The sequence below is a fragment of the Heptranchias perlo genome, chromosome 16 (assembly GCF_035084215.1).
Source record: "Heptranchias perlo isolate sHepPer1 chromosome 16, sHepPer1.hap1, whole genome shotgun sequence".
NCBI lineage: Eukaryota > Metazoa > Chordata > Chondrichthyes > Hexanchiformes > Hexanchidae > Heptranchias > Heptranchias perlo.
The window spans coordinates 51,072,234-51,093,332 of NC_090340.1; the positions used below are offsets into that span (position 1 = coordinate 51,072,234).

Genomic DNA, 21,099 nt, shown 5'->3' on the forward strand with positions numbered 1-21,099 from the left:
CAGCAGGCCAGCAATCAAACCTGGGACCTTTTTGGTCTGTATTACTTAGCTATTCAAGTGGATAACTTGCTGAAGCATCAGGGTAGCCCCAATGAACAAGATTTTAGCATTTGATATCCAAACTGGTCCATGTGTGGCGAGAACGAGGAGGGGAGTTTGATGGGGTTTGGTTTACTTTACCCAGTAATATTACTATGGGTACATTTATAGTGCAACTTTAGCATCGCTACAAAGCAATTTCCTCTTCACAACTGAAAAGTGACACTATAATCCAGAATCCAGTACCAACCTGACTGCAGAGTTAAACGTGAAACCTTCTAAACCAGACTATCGCACACCACTTGAATCTGATATGGATGGAGGCAAAGTAGGCTTAAAAGGTCCAAGTATTGGCTTGACTCAATGGTAGTTTTCTTGCCTCTGAGCCAGAAAGTTATGGATTCAAGTCTCACTCCAGAACTTAAGTGCACTTTTGCCTGTATCAATCAGAAAGAAAGAAATTGCATTTATATAATGCCTTTCACAACCTTTGAACATCACATAGCACTTCACTGCCATTGAGGTACTTTTGAAGTGTAGGCAAATGTGGCAGTCAATTTTGCACATCAAGTTCTCACAAACATCAATGAGCTAAATGACCAGGTAATTTGTTCTTTTTAGTGTTGTTGGTTGAGGGTTAAATGTTGACCAGGACATTGGGAGAACTTCCCTGCTCTTCTTCAAAATGCACCAGGAGATCTTTTACATCCAGCAGAGAGGGCTTCAGTTTAATGTCTCATCCAAACAGACTGAAGTATCAACCTTATTTATGTGCTCAAGTCTCTGAAGTGCGAACTGAACTCTAGCCTTACTAATACACAGGTGAGGATTTTACCATTGAGCCAAGGCTGATATCTTCTGTTTTGTTGACATTGTCACACCCATCCTATCCCTACTTCTTTAAAAACCGACAGCTTTCGGTCAAAACAAGGTCTCTTGCATAATGATTTTAAACAGAAACAAAAAAACACACACAGTTGTGTGGAATTTGAGATTTCCTTTGAATTGTGATCCCTGACAGGAAGTTGTCCTCATTAACAGGTTAAATTTCACTGTAGAGTGCTGTTTCATTTTCAGCTCATTACTTATCATAAGCAGATTCACTCTTGCTAGACTTGCCTTACTTTAGAACTGCTACTAGATGGTCTTAAACATTATTTTTCACTGTGTTTGTAAAGGAGCACAGCAGAGTGAAAACAATGTAACAAGCAGATGACGAACAGCAATTTTTTTTCTCAAATAATATACTTTATTCATAAAATTTGTAGCAAAAACATACAATACAGTTCACATTCCAAACATACACAATACAGATTATACAATTTGCAGGTTAAATCAAGTACAGTTCAATGAACACATTGTACATAATTACAGTTCATGACACTCTGGGGTGTCTCATTGCATTATACTCAATACAGATTATTGATTACAGATTCATTACAGGTACATGCAGATTCATTACAGCAATTTGAATTTTACATTCTGCCCGGGGTCGGGGGGGGTTTCCCTGATTGCAGCCCCTCGGTATACAATGGCGGGAAGGCTCTAAATGGTTGCCGTTCCCCACAGAGCCTTTGCGGCAGCTGCACCTAGCTTCAGTGCGTCCCTGAGCACGTAGTCCTGGACCTTGGAATGTGCCAGTCTGCAGCACTCGGTCGAGGACAGCTCCGTGCACTGGAAGACCAGCAGGTTTCGGGCAGACCAAAGGGCGTCTTTCACCGAGTTAATAGTCTTCCAGCAGCAGTTTATGTCTGTCTCGGTGTGCGTCCCCGGGAACAGCCCATAGAGCACAGAGTCCTGTGTTACGGAACTGCTCGGGACGAACCTGGACAGATACCACTGCATCTCTCTCCAGACCTTCTTTGCAAAGGCGCATTCCAGAAGGAGATGGGTGATGGTTTCGTCTGCACCACAGCCTCCTCGGGGACAATGTGCGGTGGCGCTGAGAGTCCGGGAGTGCATGAAGGATCTGACAGGAAGGGCACTTCTCACCACCAGCCAAGCTATGTCTTGGTGCTTGTTTGAAAGTTCTGGCCATGAGGCGTTCTGCCAAATGACATTGACAGTCTGCTCGGGGAACCAACTGACAGGATCCATTGTCTCCTTTTCCCGCAGGGTCTCGAGGACATTACGTGTGGACCACTTACTGATCGCCTTGTGGTCGAAAGCGTTTTTTTGCATAAACTTTTCAATGAGGGACAGGTGGGGCGGAACGGTCCTAAAGCAACAACTGCCTACCCAAAATAATCACAACTATGTTTAACCTGCAGAGCTGGTGTCTTGTATAAACAACTCTCACTTTTAACAAATTAGTTTCTTTATTGTTGGCCACAGTGGACATAGGGTTAATATTCTTTTCTCTTACCTATTTTTGCAACGTACAGGAAAACATATTTCAGTTTGGCAGTCTGAAGTCAATGAATACATGTGTTTTGATTCCTGTCAAATTAAAGGAAGTCTAATATACTAATATAGATTGGTATCAATCTGTCAACAATTGGATTATTACAGTTGTTGTGCCAGACATGTCCGGTTACACTAAATGATTGGTGCCCGTGTTTGACAGTCTACACGTGTTGCCTAAATTACAGAACAACTTATCTGTGGCTTCTTTAGATTTAAGTATGACTCAGGAACAGAGGGAGACAGAGAAAGTAAATTTCTTTTTGCTTACAATCTTTATTCAAACTCTGTAATACAGTTTCTCTTACAATTATCTTGTACTCTTAGTTCATAACAATCAAATAGTTAATCATTGTATCAAAATATTATGAGAGTCAGTCACTTTCTGTAGTCTCCTGATTGATTAATATCTTTACTTCTAAGTTTATTTAATATTTCAGCATAACACTGTCTAGTTTCTTAGTTTAATAAGCACTAATCAGTAGTTTCATTATAACGTTTTATACAACCTTCAACAAACAGGTCCTTTTTGCACAAACAGCCATTGACCTTCCTAGTCTTTTCCCAGCATGACCTGTTTCAGCTTCATGGCACCTCTTTGTTCTTCTCTTGATACACACTCGCTTCCCTCTATTTATATCAAGTTGTTTACATCTCAGGAAATGCAGTTGTCTTGATCTGTCTATAAACCCCTTCCTCAACCTTTGCTTATTCAGAGGACCCCTTAGTATATCTACATGTTATCTCCCAATTCCACTGACTTTATTTAATGATGTGGAGATGCCGGTGATGACTTTATTTAAGACTGAGACATTGCCTCATACAGGATCAGCGTGTGGCCAGGTCAGGTCATTATCAGGGCACCCTGTATCTTCCATTTCATACTTTAATTTCAAAATATAATTTTCTACTGTGACATTATTTTGGATTTTGCTTACAACTTCTACACAAAATAACCTTCCAATTTCAGTAATTTCAACAATAGTTACTATACAACGGTATCACAACATAGCAGAAATTCAATCTTAGTGCAAGTATCCTGTGCATCTTTTTAAAAATATTGCTTGAATGGTTATGTAAATATCTTTTGTTCTCAGGTGTCTTCACAGCTTCACAGATGAATCAAGTTATCTGGCACTGGCCAACGTATCAAGCCACTCTGGGGTACTGGTCTTGATTGATAGTTGTGTCTGGGTAGATAGATGGGTCAGCCCAGTGATTAAGGACAGGATTCTTTGATGGACAGCTCTGTGACCAAAAATCTGATTTCGAATATATCTAGGGTTCTCTGAGCGTAGCCAATCAGTCTACAGCCAGCAGAGGGACTAGGCTAGTCTAACTCTGTGGTAGTATTTCACCATTTATGAAGTGATCAACAATTATCAAAGCTCAATGTATATTGAGAATTAACACAGGAAAAGCAGCTTTGTTTTTTTTTTAAATTGTTAATGGTAGTAAGGAAGCATTTATTACCCATCCCTATTTTCTCACTTGTGTTTCATATATCGAGAATAGTAGATTTTGTAGTTACTGAACAATCTACTGTTTGTACCAAATGCTGTTCATTTACTTGTTCTATATTAAATAAATTGCTGGTTTTACCTGACCCTCAGACTAGTAAGAGTGTATATTCAATCCACTTCCTGAAAATGAGGAGAATCACATGAAATATTCCAGTAAACCAATATACCGTAAGGAGGAATTTCTACTTGACCTCTGGGTCTCGCTATCATTTACCTAGATATTAGGCAGGTAAAGGCACACTCTGATTTATAGGGGATACAAAGTTCACTTACAGGAGTAGAACATCTTACATAATACCCCAAAACTTAACATATTTCAGGCTGACACTTCAGTGCAATACTGAGAGTGCTGCATTGTCTTTTGGATGAGATATTAAACGAAGGTCCTATCTGTTGAGACATCTGATAGCACGATTTAAAGAGCAGGGGAGTTCTTCCAATGTCCTGGACAATGTACATCCCATCACTAACATCAAAACAGATTAATTGGTCATTTACCTCGTTTGCTGTTTGTGGGACCTTGCTGTATGCAAAATTGGCTGCAGTGTTGCTCAGGTAAGCAGTGACTCTACATTTCAAAATAACAATTCACTCATTGGCTGTGAATTGCTTTGAGACATCCTGAAATGCAAAAGGAAGTACACAGAGGGTTGGCTGCTATTACCCCTCAACATTTTTATACTGATGCAGAGTTTTAAATGTTATGAGAAACCTCTTACCCTCTCTCTTGGCCAGAGAAATTAGAATTGAAGTTAGGCAGAAATCAAGTAGTGTAAACGAAGCACTACCTGGCTGAGAGTTGTACAAGTATGCAAGCAACCATAAAGCCATAAAGCATAGAATAAGAAATTCCTTTTTGCACCATCAAACCTGTTCCTTAGCCACCAGCTTGCACTCGTAAAATTACTTACCCCTCCACCCTCCAACCCCCATCATCCACTACTTTGATGTGAACTCTACCCAACCTATTTTAGAGTCTGACCAGTTGTCTTGCTTAGCAATATTTCCTAGGTCCCAGCTGTTCAGGAACTATCAAATTCCACATATTATTAGGTACAACTCATTAATTCTCAAACCATGGAAACTGCCCTCTCTGCCCTTTGCATATCATCACAATCGCAGCCGATGGGAGAATCAGTACCTCTGATATAAAAGAGAGAGATTATTCCATCCCCCCAGGTTATAAATGCCTATCGGAACACAAGATAAAATTTTTTTTAATAGGTACGCACAATTATTATCGGCTGTGTAGCACATTCTGTCACAGTATATGGATTTTCAAGATTAGCTTTCTATTTACCCGGAGAGAGGAGGAGGTGAAGCAAAGGCACCACCAGAATAACAGCATCAGGAAAAGAATTATCTTAGCAAATTGACCACACACAACGCATACCTCATTTTTTTTAAAAAGCACGGCCTGTTTGCTCAATATCAATGTAGATACGTGGCAATGGCACTAAAACATGATTTCTACCACTCCTCCGAATGTAGTTGCTTGGCTTCAGGGCGCAGGCAGGCATGTTTGGCAAAGGCTCATGCAATCCCAAGAAAGCTTTTTTACCTGAGCCTGGGAGATGGGGAATGGCACAGAATCAAATAGGAATTCAGGAGAAACTTCTTCACCCAGAGACTGGTTAGAATGTGGAACTTGCTACCACATGGAGTAGTTGAGGCAAATAGTGTAGACACATTTAAAAGGAAGCTAGATAAGTACATGAGGGATAAAGGAATAGAAGGGAATGCTGATTGGGTTAGATGAAGTAGGGTGGGAGGAGACTCGCGTGGAGCATAAACAGCAGCATAGATCAGTTGGGCCGAATGGCCTGTTCCTATGCTGTATGTTCCTAATTCTATGTAACTCTCAATTATTTGAAGTCAAAATTTAATCCAATTCTCCGGCGGGCTCCATCTAGTTCCGCCTTTTCTGACAAGACCCCGACAAAAAATTCAAAAAGAATTATCAGAATTGCCACCATGACACAAACACGAATTTCCACGCTCTTAGCCCTGGCAGAGGCGGGAGTCCCCAGTGGAAGGCTTTCTATTCAGGTGTCCTTCCATGCACCATTGGGAATCTGGGGTGGAGGGTATTGCACGGAGCAGTAACATCAAACGTGGTTGAGCCATTCCACGGACACCCAAGCCGCAACTAACTTCTGCAGCCTGGAGGAAACCGTATTCCATATATACGTGGAGTGAGAGAGGTTGCAGCCCCTGTTTTACTATCTAAAGGGGCTGCTCCTCAACCTCTGGCTAAACTTCAGCCCCACACTCCTGATTCTTAGCCACCCAGTAAGGAGAGGAACAGACGAGTCGGAGGACCTTCTCGTGGGTTTGCTCCTGGGCCTGGCAAAAAACAACTATTCAAAGGTCTAGGATGAGTGCGACCTGCGGGGAGGGCCTCTCTTTCGTAGCCTTGTCCAAGCTCTGGTGGATCTGGAGGGGGAACATGCGGTGTCCACCAGTGTACTCGAGGCCTGCCATGACTGGTGGCACCGCAGGACATACACTGTTTAATCGACAGAGATAACAATAATGGACCAGATTTTGCTGTCAGCGGCGAATGAATAGTGCCAGACGTTCATTAGACTTGTACTTGCCCATAGACTTTCTATGGGGTTTTGCTCGGCAAGTTACTGTAAATTAAAGATCCAAACTGCAAGGTGCCCTTTACAGGGCATGAGGGACCTGAGCGAACAGGACAAGCAACTGCTTATCTCCTTAACCAATCAGATTGAAGAATCATTAATAAGCAGCGCAGAGACTGAATCAGGAAAGTGTAAGTAAGAATAGTGACTTCAATGTCAAATCAGGTACAGAAAGCAAAAGAAAGAGAGGGAAAGAAAGATTGGATTATGAGAGAGATAAAAAAGACAGAAAGAAAAAGAAAAAGACACAAAATTGGGGGGTGTAGTTGATACAAAGGAAGAATATGTTAAAATGCAATAAGACATTAATAAACTTGCAGATTGGGCGTGTAATTGGCAAATGAATTTCAATATAGTTAAGTGTGAAGTGGTGCATTTTGGTAGGAAGAATAAGGAGGCCACATATTGCCTGGAAAATAAGAGTCCAAATAGGGTAGCGGAGCAAAGGGATCTCGGGGTACAGATACACAAATCACTAAAAGTAGTGAAGCAGGTTAATAAGGCCATAAAAAAGGCAAAACAAGCACTGGGGTTCATTTGTAGAGGGATAGAATTGAAAAGCAGAGAAGTTATGTTAAACTTAGGCAGTGCATTCCAGATCATAACCATTCACTGTGTAAAAAAGTTTTTCCTCAAGTCACCTTTGGTTCTTTTGCCAATCACCTTAAATCTATGTCCTCTGGTTCTTGACCCTTCTGCCAATTGGAACAGTTTCTCTCTATCTACTCTGTGTAGACCCTTCATGATTTTGAATACCTCTATCAAATCTCCTCTCAACCTTCTCTGCTCTAAGGAGAACAACCCCAGCTTCTCCAGTCTATCCACGTAACTGAAGTCCTTCATCCCTGGAACCATTCTAGTAAATCTCTTCTGCACCCTCTCTAAGGCCTTCACATCCTTCCTAAAGTGCCCAGAATTGGACACAATACTCCAGTTGCGGCTGAACTAGTGTTTTATAAAGGTTTATTATCCGGCTCATTATGACTTTGTTTCAATGTAAGCTTCTTTAATTTTGATTGGATTGCAACAATAACAACAACTTGCATTTAGATAGCATCGTAAAACCACCCAAGGCACGTCAAAGGAGCGTAGTCAGACAAAAATTGACACTGAGCCAAAGAAGGAAACATTAGGACAGGTGACCAAAAAGCTTGGTCAAAGCAGTAAGTTTTAAGGAGTATCTTAAAAGGAGAGGTGGAGAGGTTTAGGGAAGGAATTCCGAAACTTGGGGTCTAGACAGCTGAAGGTGCGGCTGCCAATGGTGGGGCGAAGCAAGTCGGGGATGCACAAGAGGCCAGAATTGGAGGAACACAGAGTCAAGAACATAAGAAATAGGAGCAGGAATAGGCCATCCGGCCCCTCGAGCCTGCTCCGCCATTCAACAAGATCATGGCTGATGTTCTACCTCAACGCCATTTTCCTGCACCATCCCCATATCCCTTGATGCCTTCAATGTCTAGAAATCTATCGACCTCTGTTTTGAATGTACTCAATGACTGAGCCTCCACAGCCCTCTGGGGCAGAGAATTCCAAAGATTCACCACCCTCTGAGTGAAGAAATTTCTCCTCATCTCAGTCCTGAATGGCCTACCCATTATTCTGAGACTATGACCCCTTGTTCTAGATTCCCCAGCCGGGGAAACATCCTCCCTGCATCTACCCTGTCAAGCCCTGTAAGACTTTTGTACGTTTCAATGAGGTCACCTCTCATTCTTCGAAACTCTTAGAGAATACAGGCCTAATCTACTCAATCTCTCCTCTTAGGACAGTTCTCTGAGGGTTGTAGGCCTGGAGGAGGTTACAGAGATAGGGAGAGGCTGCGCCATGGACGGATTTGAACACAAGGATGAGAATTTTAAATTCGAGGAGTTAGTGGACTGGGAGCCAATGTGGATCAGTGAGCACAGGGGTGATGGGTGAACCCCATTTGGTGCGGGTTAGGACTTCACCTTAGTGGCGCCTCTTCAGACTTGTAGAGCTGCGTTGGTGACCCCAGTGACACCTTTATTGGCTCCATAAGCACAATGCACATCTGACATTTTTTTTTAATTTAAAAAAAAGGCGCGGCCTGTTTACTCAGTATAAATATAGATACGTGGCAATAGCACTAAAACACAATTTTTTTTCTTACCGCTCCTCAGAATGCGATAGTTCGGCTTCGGCTCGCGCAGTCTGGAAAAAAAGTTTCTTACCTGAGCCCGGGAGGTGGCGGCGGCGGGCAGGTGCAGCAACTCTCTCAATTATTTAAAGTCAACATTTAATCCAACTCTTCGGTTAGTTCTGTCACGTTCTCGCAGACAAGTCCCTGACTAAAACCACCGTCATTCGCAAACAAAAGCATATATATATATATATATATATGAAGTACCACCATGACTCAAACCCGAATTCCCGAACTCTTCCAGAAACTTTCATCCGTCTTCTCTCGGAAAAGGTACCAACTGATTGACAACTTGGACGGCAAGGTGAGTGCGCGCTCTTTATTGGGGGGGGGGGGGCTGCTCTATATTACAGGCTTTCAGGGCTTAGTTGCTTAGAAAGGTCACTCACTACATCAGGCTGCTATGTGATCCTACAGCCGAGCAATGCCACTGCAAAAAGAAGCTGTAGTGTCGGTGCATTTCACTGTGCTAACGAACCCAAGACGTTTAAACAGGGCCATAAAGTTTTTTTCATCATTAATGTTCAAAAGCTTCTTGTGAAATACAACAGCAGGTGAATTAGTCAAATTCTTGCACATTTTCAATATTCGTAATGTTCTGCTTTTTATTTGAATTGAGTTCATTTTTTTAAAAAATGGAATGAAATGTTGAATTTGCAGGACTATGGGGAAAGAATAGGGGAGTGTGACTAATTAGCAGTTCTTTCGGAGAGCAGGCACAGGCACAGGCACGGGCACGATGGGTTGAATGGCCTCCTTCAATGCTGAATGATTCTATGAGTAAATATCTAAAATAGTAATTTTCTGCAAAAAAAAGTTGGAAGCTATTTTTCCAGCTCATGGCCTATGCTTTTATTTTAGTTCATTTCAACCAAAGTATTGAGAAAATCTGTCAAATACGTTTAAGAAAGTTACTGACTTCTAACCTCATTCCTCTTTTGTTAATGTTGATTATTATTATTTTATATTTTTGGTTCTTTATAGGGCTCAGGCTGTATTTTGAAACTACTACAACAATGCTGATTTATCACTTTGCAACTTTCACAATAAATGATACTATATGCTTATAAAGGTATAGGTAATTGCTCGGCCTGTACACTAAATGGCCTGTTCCAAGAAAGTTTGCCTATATCTGCTATTAACTGCATAAACATTGCAATTCACCTGGTTTTACGATATTGTTAAAGGGATTGACTTGAAGGAATTATTGAGCCTAATATGGGCATTTTATTTTTATCTGGAGGATGGAGGATTTACCCTTGGGTCTGTTTGCAATGTACAATAGCCAAAGGAGTTTCAAACTACTCCAGCTTTACAAAGAGTTAAGTTTAAAGTACTAAATGTATGTTTCTCTGATTCATTGCATCATTTGAAATGTGACTGTTATGATATGGACTCTTTTCTGATGCTTTCTACTTATGCTCAAATCAAGGGTCAGCTACCCCAGGCAAGCCTGCACTCCTTATGATCACCAACTTGTACAAGGTGCCTAGAATGTTGCTTACCTGGTATGAACAATGTTCCTTTTTCTGCTGGTATGGTTATGGTTACCCCCATAACTCCTAATCCCTGAGACTGCCAAAAAATAACATGTTGATTGATATAGTTCAGTCTGAAAGTTACTGAGTAGTGTTCATTAATAGGCAAAAATAACATAAGCAAAATGGTTCAATTAGTACAATGACTTTATTAATAATAATAGAAAATGTATCACCAGTACTTTAAAACCATTTCAAAACAACAAAAGTCCCACACTCCCCATCAGCTCTCTGCAGTAATTTTCATAAGTGCTTTTCATGAGGACATGTTAAGAGTCCTGGTAACCTTCAGCCTGTATGGTGAGAAGCAAACTGAAGAACCTAATCTGCCAGCAAAAGGAAAATTTAAAGCCAAAAATAGCCTTTTACAATCAATCAAAAATCTCATTAAAAAATGTGCTATCAAAGCCCGATAGGAGGTGGTAACACGCTATTAATTGACTTGAATCCTATGTCTAAGACCCCTAACTGATACAGGTGTGTGAAAAGAAAATGGCCTTGCAGACTCCAAACAACATCACCTATGCCTTCCTCTTGTGGGGAGGAAAAAACTAATTTTAAATACTGCTTTTGTCGTCCTGCACAAAAATTTCCTCCACCCCATACCTAATTTATTCACTTTATGGGGACAAACTGAAGAAAACATAAACAAATTTTAAGTATATTTATTCAATAATATCTTTTTTTATTAGATATTTTTTCTGTGGGTATTCTTTTGTTAGTCCCTGTGCAGGAGGCTAAGTTCACAGTGAATAATGCATTTGTTGCTCTACAGAATTACAGTCATCGAGCGGCTTGTGAGAACTCCGTGTCACTTTAGAACTATTTGAATGGCATGGCTGAAGTTTGGTGTGTAGCATTAATGGAAATCTGGCTATGGGATAAATAAATAACTTTGTTAATGAATACCCACTTCATCAATCACTAACTTATAATTTAGCAGGAAGCATTCTGTGGCAAAATTATGTGCGGAGTTAAATAATAGTTTAAAACAAAATGTGTGGAAGGTGGTAACACAATGGGGCGATCTGCATTTAGAAAATAATTCCACAAAAATAAAATGTCTGACTCTCAAAAGCACGTCCAATGAAAGCTACCACCTCCTATATTATAAAACAGTCTATTGAATATAATGTTCCCCTCAAACATATTTTTTAATATAAATTAATCTCTACATAGAACTTACAGCACAGAAACAGGCCATTCGGCCCAACTAGTCTGTGCTGGTGTTTATGCTCCACATGAGCCTCCTCCCACCCTACTTCTAACCCTATTAGCATATGCTTCTATTCCTTTCTCCCTCGTGTACTTATCTATCTTCCCCTTAAATGCATCTATGCTATGGCCCTTAGTGGAAACATCTTCTCTACATCTACCCTTTCATAATTTTAATGACCTCTATTAGGTCACCCCTCAGCTTTCTCTTTTTTTTTCTAGAGACAAGACCCCCAATCATCAAGCAATACCAATTGCAACTCCACACTCTACCCAACACCCTGTCTTAACCTTGTACAGCTGAACACAACATTAAATGGCATGAAGGACCCCCCCCCCCCCCCACCATCAGCACTATTTAAAGGAATCATCGAGTGCTTGCAAGTTAATTGCTGGATTATTTCTTCTGGCTGCTGGTGCAACTGTATGTGTTTTTGGAGGTTTCCTATACTTGGCTAAAGTTTTTAAGTGAGTGGTCTGGCTGGTCTTGCAGTACTTTTAGTGGCATTTAAAATATAGTGCTGAAAAAACTTGCTTCTAGACATGGGTGGCCGAGTAGGTCTTCCTCTGGGGAATGAAGAGAGGCCGCGCAGAACAGGACAAGCTGCTAGAAGAGGGTGGAGTAGCAGAGTACTCAGCAGGAGGCCGTATCAACAGAGGTCTTCAGGGAGCAATTCTCTTAGAATCATAGAAAATTTACGGCACAGAAGGAGGCCATTTGGCCCATCGTGTCCGCACCGTTTAAAAATGAGCCACCCAACCTAATCCCACTTTCCAGCACTTTCCGTTGCCTTGCATGCTCTTCACCTGAACTCGGCCATATTCATGAACAGAAAGGGATTCCACTCCCTCAGTGTGCCACTGGTGTGTGACCACAGGTAGCACATCATGCAGATGAATGCCCACTATCCTGGCAACAATCATGATTCTTTCATTCTGTGGCAGTCCTCTGTTCCACCTGTACCTGAACCAGCACAGCAAGTCAAAGGCTGGCAACTGGGCAACAAGGGTTATCCCCTCATGACATGGCTCATGAGTCCAGTCAGGAACCCATGCACACGTGCACTTCAGGCCTACAATGAGAGCCATGCTGCTACACTGAACATAATAGAGTGCACCATAGGCATCCTCAAGCAACGCTTCCGCAGCCTGGCCCGCTCGGAGTCCTGCAGTACTCAGCTGAGCGGGTATCGAGATTTGTGGTAGTATGTTGCATGCTGCACAACCTGGCCATTGAGGGAACAGCCCTTGCCACCATCATCAGGTGAGAACCTGATGAGCAGGAGGTGGAAGAGGAAGAGGAAGGGAGGCTTCATCGTAGGCAGGCCCTTTCTGCCAGTGCTCTGTGATCAGATTATTAGTGAGTGATATCACTAACCTCAACTACACCTCCCCATTCAACAACAGTCCCACACTCCTTACTTTTCCTCTCACTGACCATCAAGTTCTCTTTATGATCACACATGGGTTCCTCCCTCAACTACCAAATTCAAATCAACATTTATAAATTCACTCATTAAATACTGCATACAAAATGAGACTATTCACCCTTGTGCATTCCCTTAGTGCTTGTCTTTCTTGTGCCTTTACCTTTCTTAGTACTCCCACGAGGTGCTTCCCCAGTGGCTGGAGTATGGGAGATGGAAGGCTGCTTATCTTCAATTGAGGAGACTGCAGATGGCTTTGGAGGATGACCTCGAGCAGCTCTGGGCTGCGAGGGCCCGACTTCAGGCTGCAGCAGTTTGGGCTGGCTGGCTGACGGGCAACAGCAAGGGCACTGGTAGAGTGGCAGGGGTGGGAGCAGGAATGCTGTCATCCTGAGAGGACAGCAGGTTCTTCTTCCATGGAGCCACAGCCACTCTTCTGGGGTGCTGCCTCAGCAATCCTGATGACCTGTTGGAGAACAGATTGCTGGACTGCTGTGATGCCTTGGAAGTTCCTTTCAACAGTGGTACCCAGAGCCATGATGGCAGCACTCTGAGCTTCCAAAGCAGCAGTTAGACCTTTGGGTGGAAACTTTGACATCAGTCATCAGACACTGCATCATGGTGGGTTCCACAGGTGTGCTGATGGAGGTGACCACCCATTCCATGTTGGAAAGGATGGGCTCCAAGCTCTGCGCCAAATTGACTCCTCCATGCTCCTTGACATTGTGCACAGGCTTTCCAGTGCACCAAGCATTTGGTTGTCTTCGCCCATCAGCCGCCTTCTGTAGCCTAACCCATCAAAGTCCTCATTTGACTCCTCTGCAGCAGAACTATTGTGCAATCTCGCCCTCTGACAAGCTGGCATCTGCAATATCCTCTCCTCCTGTCCTGGCTCCTGCACACTTGTGCCCAGTGTCTCACCGCTTACAGATCCCTCCTCTATCCTAGCCTCAAGTATGCGCAGTGCCAGTCTCTGAGCTGGTGGCTGCGAGTGTAAGATTAATTGACGGTGTCTCTTCAACACTGTCGTCTTCCTCTTCCTCCTTTGGGAAGGTTCCAGTTCTTGGGTATCTGAAATGAAAAAGGGACGAGGGTTGTGTTGTCCTGAAGGGAAAGGAGAAGGTAAGCAGTGCGTGCTTACACCATCTGCAGCTTATAAGTCAGAAAAGATTGTGGGATAAGGGAGAAGGTTTTATTAAGTATGCAGAGACCCTCATCATCAATCCCAGCAGTGCCTCCAGTGGCCATGGCCTCAGCGATGCCCCTTCCCATGATGGCCAGCACTGTCTCCTCCATGGGGGTTAAAACATGTAGGCGTGCTTGTCCTGCTCCAGTTGTTTGTTGCTGCCTCCTGTTATGTGCCACCTTCTCCTGCAAGAAAGAGGGCAGTGTCAGTGAGTATCTGGCAAGATGTTTGGGTGATGTGGCTGTCATGGTTGTTTAGCTGCCAGTGTGTGTGAGCTGTGAGTTGTGGGTGTGAGGCTTGCAACAGTGTGTGAGGATGAGGTAAACAACATGAATTGAAGAGTTGAGTACTGATTGATAGAAATTGTTGGTAGGTGGGTGAGGCTAGTTTGTAGTTTATGCCATTTGAAGATTGAACTCACACACCTTGACAACTCATATCAGATCATTAAACTTTCTCCTGCACTGCATCCATATTCTTGGAGCTATGCTCCTTGCTTTGACCTCCACTGCTACTTCCTTCCACTGCCTCCTGAGCATATGTCTGGAGGGCCTCCTGCCCCGCTATGGATACAGGATGTCCCTCCTTCTCTCCACCTGTTGCACCGAGGCCTCCAGTGCATTATTAGAAAAACTTGGTGCATGCTCGCTCGCAGGTTGAGATATCTCCACAAAATGTCTTCCAAAGCAATCCACTTCCTGACACCAATTCCATCAGCGACAGTGTACCTCCCCTTTAAGAGGTGCAGGTGCTTTTAAGTAGCACTGACCACTCTCTATATCGGGCCCCCTTCTGATGCCTGCAGCCAATGAACAGCGCAGGTAGCACTGACTGCGTGCAACAGTCATTTAAATCAACAGGCAGCTCAAATTTTTAACGTGCTGCCTGCATTGCAATGAACAGGCACAGGTTAATCACATACTGCGATACCCACGCCCGTTTTCAAGGGTTATTCAATTTAACACCCATAGTCTTTGCCTCAGTAACCACTTCTGGTAAAGTGTTTCATATTCTAATGGCACTTCTACGTGGGGAAAAAATCTTCTACTTCCACATTTCTTGTTCTTCTAGTTAATTCTTCAGTTAAATTAGTCAAGAATGTTTTACCGGTGAATGAGAAAACTTCCAATTAATTAGCATCTTCTAAGTCCTTGGAACATTGTAAATCACTTCAGCCAATTAATTGCTTTTCACTGTTACGTGGGTGAAATCTATGCTAACTCGTGATTAGCTCATATCTTTCTAAGTGTTCAGGAATTTCATCCTGTATTGTGAATTCTGAAACTCCATAAATGAAGCATAATACATGACCCATAATTTTGTGGCTTTTCCTTTTCCCCTTTCTTGAACATAAGTGTAACAATTGATACCCTTTAGCTCTTTGACACAATGGCATTATCAAGGATTTTTGGGAAATTATGGTTAGTGGCTTCATCATATCTTTCCCAACATCTTTCAGTATTCTGAAATGCATACAATCTGGTTCTAGTGACTTTTCTATTTTTAGTCCCATTCATTTTATTTTAATGCAGAGTCCTTTTGAATACTTCTCTGCAGTAATGGTTCTTCCTTGGCTACTCCTACTTTCAACTTTGTAAAATTTGATGCAAAATACTTATTAAGCGTTTCCACCATTGCTTCACTACCCAGTACAAGATGGTCCTATCGTCTCCTATTTGACTAACCTTTTACTACTTGCATACTTATAAAAGCCCTTGCTATTTCCTTTTATGTCGACTGCCTGTCTTTCATTGTCCCCCATCCTTTCTAATTTCTCCTTTCAGTTCCTTTTCATGCATTTTATAATTCGGTAAAGTATTATCACCCTCTATCATATGCCTCCTATTTTTTTTTTAAAATGTAATTTTTGATCTAATCTCTTTGTCCATGATATTTCTGTTTTTGATGTGCTCCTCCTATCTCCACGGCACCACTGCGGGCTGGTGCCGGGCCACGATCGCACCCCCCCTCCCGTTTTCCTCCCCAGCACATAACCAAGGGCTGCTGCCAACGAGGCAAGCAGCCAATATTCGATCTGGCCACATGGTCGAGCTGCCTTTGGAGGCGTGATAGGCACCAGCAGCTTGCCCCTAATCTTACAATGAGGCCAAAAGTCCAATTTCTGTCGAGACCCTGGCCTCCCGGTTCAGTTATATGCTCGAAAATGGGCCAAAACGAATTTGTACCCCAGCGTATCCATTTGATATTCTAAGTAAAGACTTGCTCCACCCTGCAAGACACTGTTATTTACTTATGCCACTTATCAGTGAGGGAGAACATTTATTTATCTACCTGCAGTGGGTAAGGAAAACACTCTGAAGTTTTGGATACCTTACGTTGCAAAGGACGATTGGTGTGTTAGAGAGGAATCCAGGATTTGAAGGTATGAGGAGAGACCTGTGGACTTTCAGATTTGAGGGGGACATGATCCGGGTCCTTAAAATGCTGAAAGGCATGCTAGATGTAAGCAGACTGTTTAACTTCGATTGAGAACGCAGAATTAAAGGACACAGGCTTAACATTGGCATCTTTAGGCAAGAATAGATATTAAAAGAAGCCTTTTTCCACATAGGAGTGGATCTATGGTACAGATTCCCAGAAAAAGGTGTTGATGATTCAATGGGAACTAAATAAAATCTGGTTTGAAATACATCATATGATCATAAGGATAGGTGCAGACTGAGGTGAGAAAGTACACAAGATGTGCTGCTGTCGCTAGAGGAGGGATGAAAGTCAACAGTTCAGGATTAAATAGTGGAAACGTGAGCATGGTTGAATATTCTGGTATTTTGCTTTATTATCTTTTGAGGATAAGGGATTATGCAGAATTGCCCTCAAGATTAAATGGGTGAGATAAAATTCACAGTTTGGTAGATTTGTGGAAGATGGGCCAAATAACCTTTCCACATTCTGTGATTGTGTTCTTTAATCAACTTCAGTTTCCAGATTAAAAACGGGATATTAGTCATTCCAGCAGACAATATCACATCAACACATGGTCAAGGTTGTGACTGCTGAAGGCAACATTTAAATCCCAGGAAATAATGAGAACATTTTTTTTTCAAAAAATATACTTTATTCATAAAATTTGTAGCAAAAATATACAATACATTTGTCATATCACATTCCAATCGTACACAATACAGATTATACAATTTGCAGGTTAAATCAAGAACAGTTCAATGAACACATTGTGCATAATTACAGTTCATGACACTGCATTATGTCTCATTGCATTACACTCAATACAGATTATTGATTACAGATTCATTACAGGTACATTACAGCAATTTGAATTTTACATTCTGCCCGGGGTGGGGGGGGGGGGGGGGGGCGTTTCCCTGATTGCAGCCCCTCAGTATACAATGGCGGGAAGGCTCTAAATGGTTGCCTTTCCCCACAGAGCCTTTGCGGCAGCTGCACCTAGCTTCAGTGCGTCTCTGAGCACGTCGTCTTGGACCTTGGAATGTGCCAGTCTGCAACACTCTGTCGAGGACAGCTCCGTGCACTAAGACCAGCAGGTTTCTGGCAGACCAAAGGGTGTCTTTCACCGAGTTAATGGTCTTCCAGCAGCAGTTGATGTCTGTCTTGGTGTGCGTCCCCGGGAACAGCCCGTAGAGCACCGAGTCCTGTGTTACTGAGCTGCTCGGGACGAACCTGGACAGATACCACTGCATCTCTCTCCAGACCTTCTTTGCAAAGGCGCATTCCAGAAGGAGATGGGTGACAGTTTCGTCTGCACCACAGCCTCCTCGGGGACAATGTGCGGTGGCGCTGAGAGTCCGGGAGTGCATGAAGGATCTGACAGGAAGGGCCCTTCTCACCACCAGCCAAGCTATGTCTTGGTGATTGTTTGAAAGTTCTGGCGATGAGTGTTCTGCCAAATGACATTGACAATCTGCTCGGGGAACCAACTGACAGGATCCATCGTCTCCTTTTCCCGCAGGGTCTCGAGACGTTACGTGCGAACCACTTAGTGATCGCCTTGTGGTCGAAAGTGTTTTTTTGCATAAACTTTTCGACATGGGATAGGTGGGGCGTGGCCAGGCCCATCCTTCGCAACACCGGGGATAGGTAGAACCTCAGCACGTAGTGACGTTTTGTGTTTTCGTACCAAGGGTCCATGCAAAGCTTGATGCAGCCGCACACGAAAGTGGCCATCAGGATGAGGGCCACGTTGGGCACGCCTTTCCCCCCTTTCTCCAGAGATTTGTACATCGTGTCCCTGCGGACACTGTCCATTTTTGATTGCCAGATAAAGCTGAAGATGGCTCGGGTGACTGTCACGGCGCAGGAGCGAGGTATGGGCCAGACCTGTGCCAAGTACAGCAACACCAAGAGCACCTCGCACCTGATGACCAGGTTATTGCCCCACAATCGAGAGGGATCGTCAATCCCACAGTCCCAGTTTCTGCCTCACCTTGTAATTACGCTCCTTCCAGTTCTTGGTGCATGCCCCGGCCCCCCCGAACCAGATCCCCAGCCTGAGAACATTGACATTATCTGCAGTAAGTGACAGAACAAATGCAAGCCATTCCAGGTACAAAAGATACATGAGGGTAGGCTGGAGGGATGCTTTGTATATTGCAGTTGAATTTTCTTTCAAGGAATCAAGAAGACTCTGCCTCTGCTAAGAAGTATCCTATAATTCCTCATACTTTCTACTTTTATGTGCAAAAGAGCTTATACCAAAGGTATGCTGTAACAGGTTCTGAAGTTTTGCATCTTTAAGGCATCTGCCAATAGAAAAGCTTAGTAAAGGCATGCAATCTACTCCAGGTAGCTGTCTATTTCAATTCAATGCAGAGAGTTGACTATTGTAGTTTTATGGGATGCATATTCACAGTGAAAGTAAAATGAATGGGCCAAGAAGACAATCAGTTAAGTTGCATTTTGGGCAAATACTAGCCCAGTATGGCAGAGTAACTTCATCCTTATTTTATATGTCTACCTTTTTTATAATTAACGGAAAATCATTTTTATAGACTGGGTATAAAATGTGTGGAGTATGCAGAGAAGTATAAATTTTACATCAAATTATATGATAACCATATGCATTCACAGTACTTGAAGGAACTTTGTTTTCCTACCAACAGGAGAATGGGGAGCTCCAGGAACTAAAAGCTAACTGCAAAAATGAGCCAATTTTGCCTGTCTCTTCTAAGGAAGCTAGCACACGGTACTTGGATGAGTTAGTAAGCGATCTTCAGGTGAGACTATATTGTGATGTAAATATTTTTCGGTTAGAGTTCACTACATTTTTCTACTGGAACAATATTTGTAATTTGAGTGAGGTGCTTTTATTGTATAAACTCAGTATTTGTGTGTTCACATTCCTTACTTAAAACCGGAAACTCCAGGATTGAAATGGCTCTATTACAAGCATGTTTGAAAATTAGAAAATCCATTTTCATTGTAGAGATTGTTCGTGATCTTTCACACCAAATATTGCTAAAATTATATGAAGGCCTACATTTCCTGGATCAAAATGATCCTTAGGCCTCTAACATTTTACACGTGAGCTGCAGTGCCTGTTCAGCCTCCACAGGCAGCTCATCCATTTTATAAAGATGAATATCAGGCCACTTGCCTCACAGCCAGCTGCCCAAAGGTATGTCTGGGAGGCGGGTTGGAGCAGCAATGGGGGTGGGGGGGCTGCGGAGTCTGGGGAGCACTCCCACTCCTCCTGGCTCCACAGGAACTATTTCTAAATTTTTTTAAAATGGAAACTTATTTTAAATGTTGGTGGTGAAAACTGCTTAGGCCATAGCGGCCGCTAAAAAACCTGAGCGGAGTAGACTTAGCATCTACCCCATTCAATTGATGTGGCGATGCCGGTGATGGACTGGGGTTGACAATTGTAAACAATTTTACAACACCAAGTTATAGTCCAGCAATTTTATTTTAAATTCACAAGCTTTCGGAGGCTACCTCCTTCCTCAGGTGATGGACTTCCACATCGTTCACCTGAGGAAGGAGGTAGCCTCCGAAAGCTTGTGAATTTAAAATAAAATTGCTGGACTATAACTTGGTGTTGTAAAATTGTTTACAACCATTCAATTGAAACCAATTTATGTAAGAGGGCCTAGAACAGGAGTTTACATTTGTAAATGTTACTTATTTACATATGTAAGGGGCAATGTCACTGTTAGGCTCCTTACATATGTAAATGACCAATGCCTGTTTTAGGCAGCTCCCTGTGATGCCTGCAAAGCCACCTTTACCAATATGCCCATACCGCAGACTCAGATTGGCTGCAGGATGTTGCGCCTTGAAATTGGCCCCTATTGTCCCTGTTTTCCAGGCTGAAAATGGGTGCAATGAGAACCAATTTCTACCCCACTGTTGTGCTTGTAAGGTAGGGGTAGGAATAAAACTGGTACCTTTTTTAAACTGATTCCTAAAGGTGATTCAGGCAAAAAATTAAAATTCAGATATGTGTTAATCAGCTTCCTAGACCTAACATTTTATCTGCAGGGAATGTACGCCATGAGTGATTTTTCTTTTCCTGCTGGCCCCTGCCTCAACTCATCTGCTGCTGAAACCTTCATCCATGCCTTTGTAACCTCCAAACTGGACTATTTCAGTACTCTCCTGGCTGGCCTCCCATCTTCCACCCTCCATAAACTTGAGCTCATCCAAAAATCTGCTACCTGTATCCTAACTCGCACCAAGTCCTGTTCTCCCATCACCCCTGTGCTCGCTGACCTACATTGGCTCCCGGTCCAGGAATACCTCGATTTTTAAATTCTCATCCTTGTTTTCAAATCCCTTCATGGTCTCGGCCCTCCCTATCTCTGTAACCTCCTCCAGCCCTACAACCCTCCGCGATCTCAGCACTCCTCCAATTCTTGCCTCTTGCGCATCCCCGATATTAATTGCTCTACCATTGGCGGACATGCCTTCAGCTGCCTAGGCCCTAAGCTGTGGAATTCCATCCCTAAACCTTCCCACCTCTC

The 21,099-nt window shown here is 42.8% G+C and overlaps 1 protein-coding gene and 1 long non-coding RNA gene across 4 annotated transcripts in view; one reads left to right on the plus strand and one right to left on the minus strand.

The window, feature by feature from the left end:
* Positions 1-9,061, minus strand: part of LOC137333779 (uncharacterized) — a 35,222-nt gene extending 26,161 nt beyond the window's left edge. For all 3 annotated transcript variants that reach the window (XR_010965983.1, XR_010965982.1, XR_010965984.1), the window contains exons 1-2: positions 8,806-9,061; positions 290-476 (exon numbers count right to left, since the gene is read on the minus strand). This is a non-coding gene — a long non-coding RNA (uncharacterized lncRNA). The remainder of the gene's footprint in view (positions 1-289; positions 477-8,805) is intronic.
* The window catches only part of LOC137333778 (calcium-transporting ATPase type 2C member 2-like), an 87,056-nt gene continuing 74,749 nt past the window's right edge, over positions 8,793-21,099 (plus strand). Inside the window, exons 1-2 of the mRNA XM_067998114.1 lie at positions 8,793-9,078; positions 19,237-19,350. Of these exons, the coding sequence (XP_067854215.1) occupies positions 8,986-9,078; positions 19,237-19,350 (207 nt within the window). The 5' untranslated portion in view covers positions 8,793-8,985. The remainder of the gene's footprint in view (positions 9,079-19,236; positions 19,351-21,099) is intronic.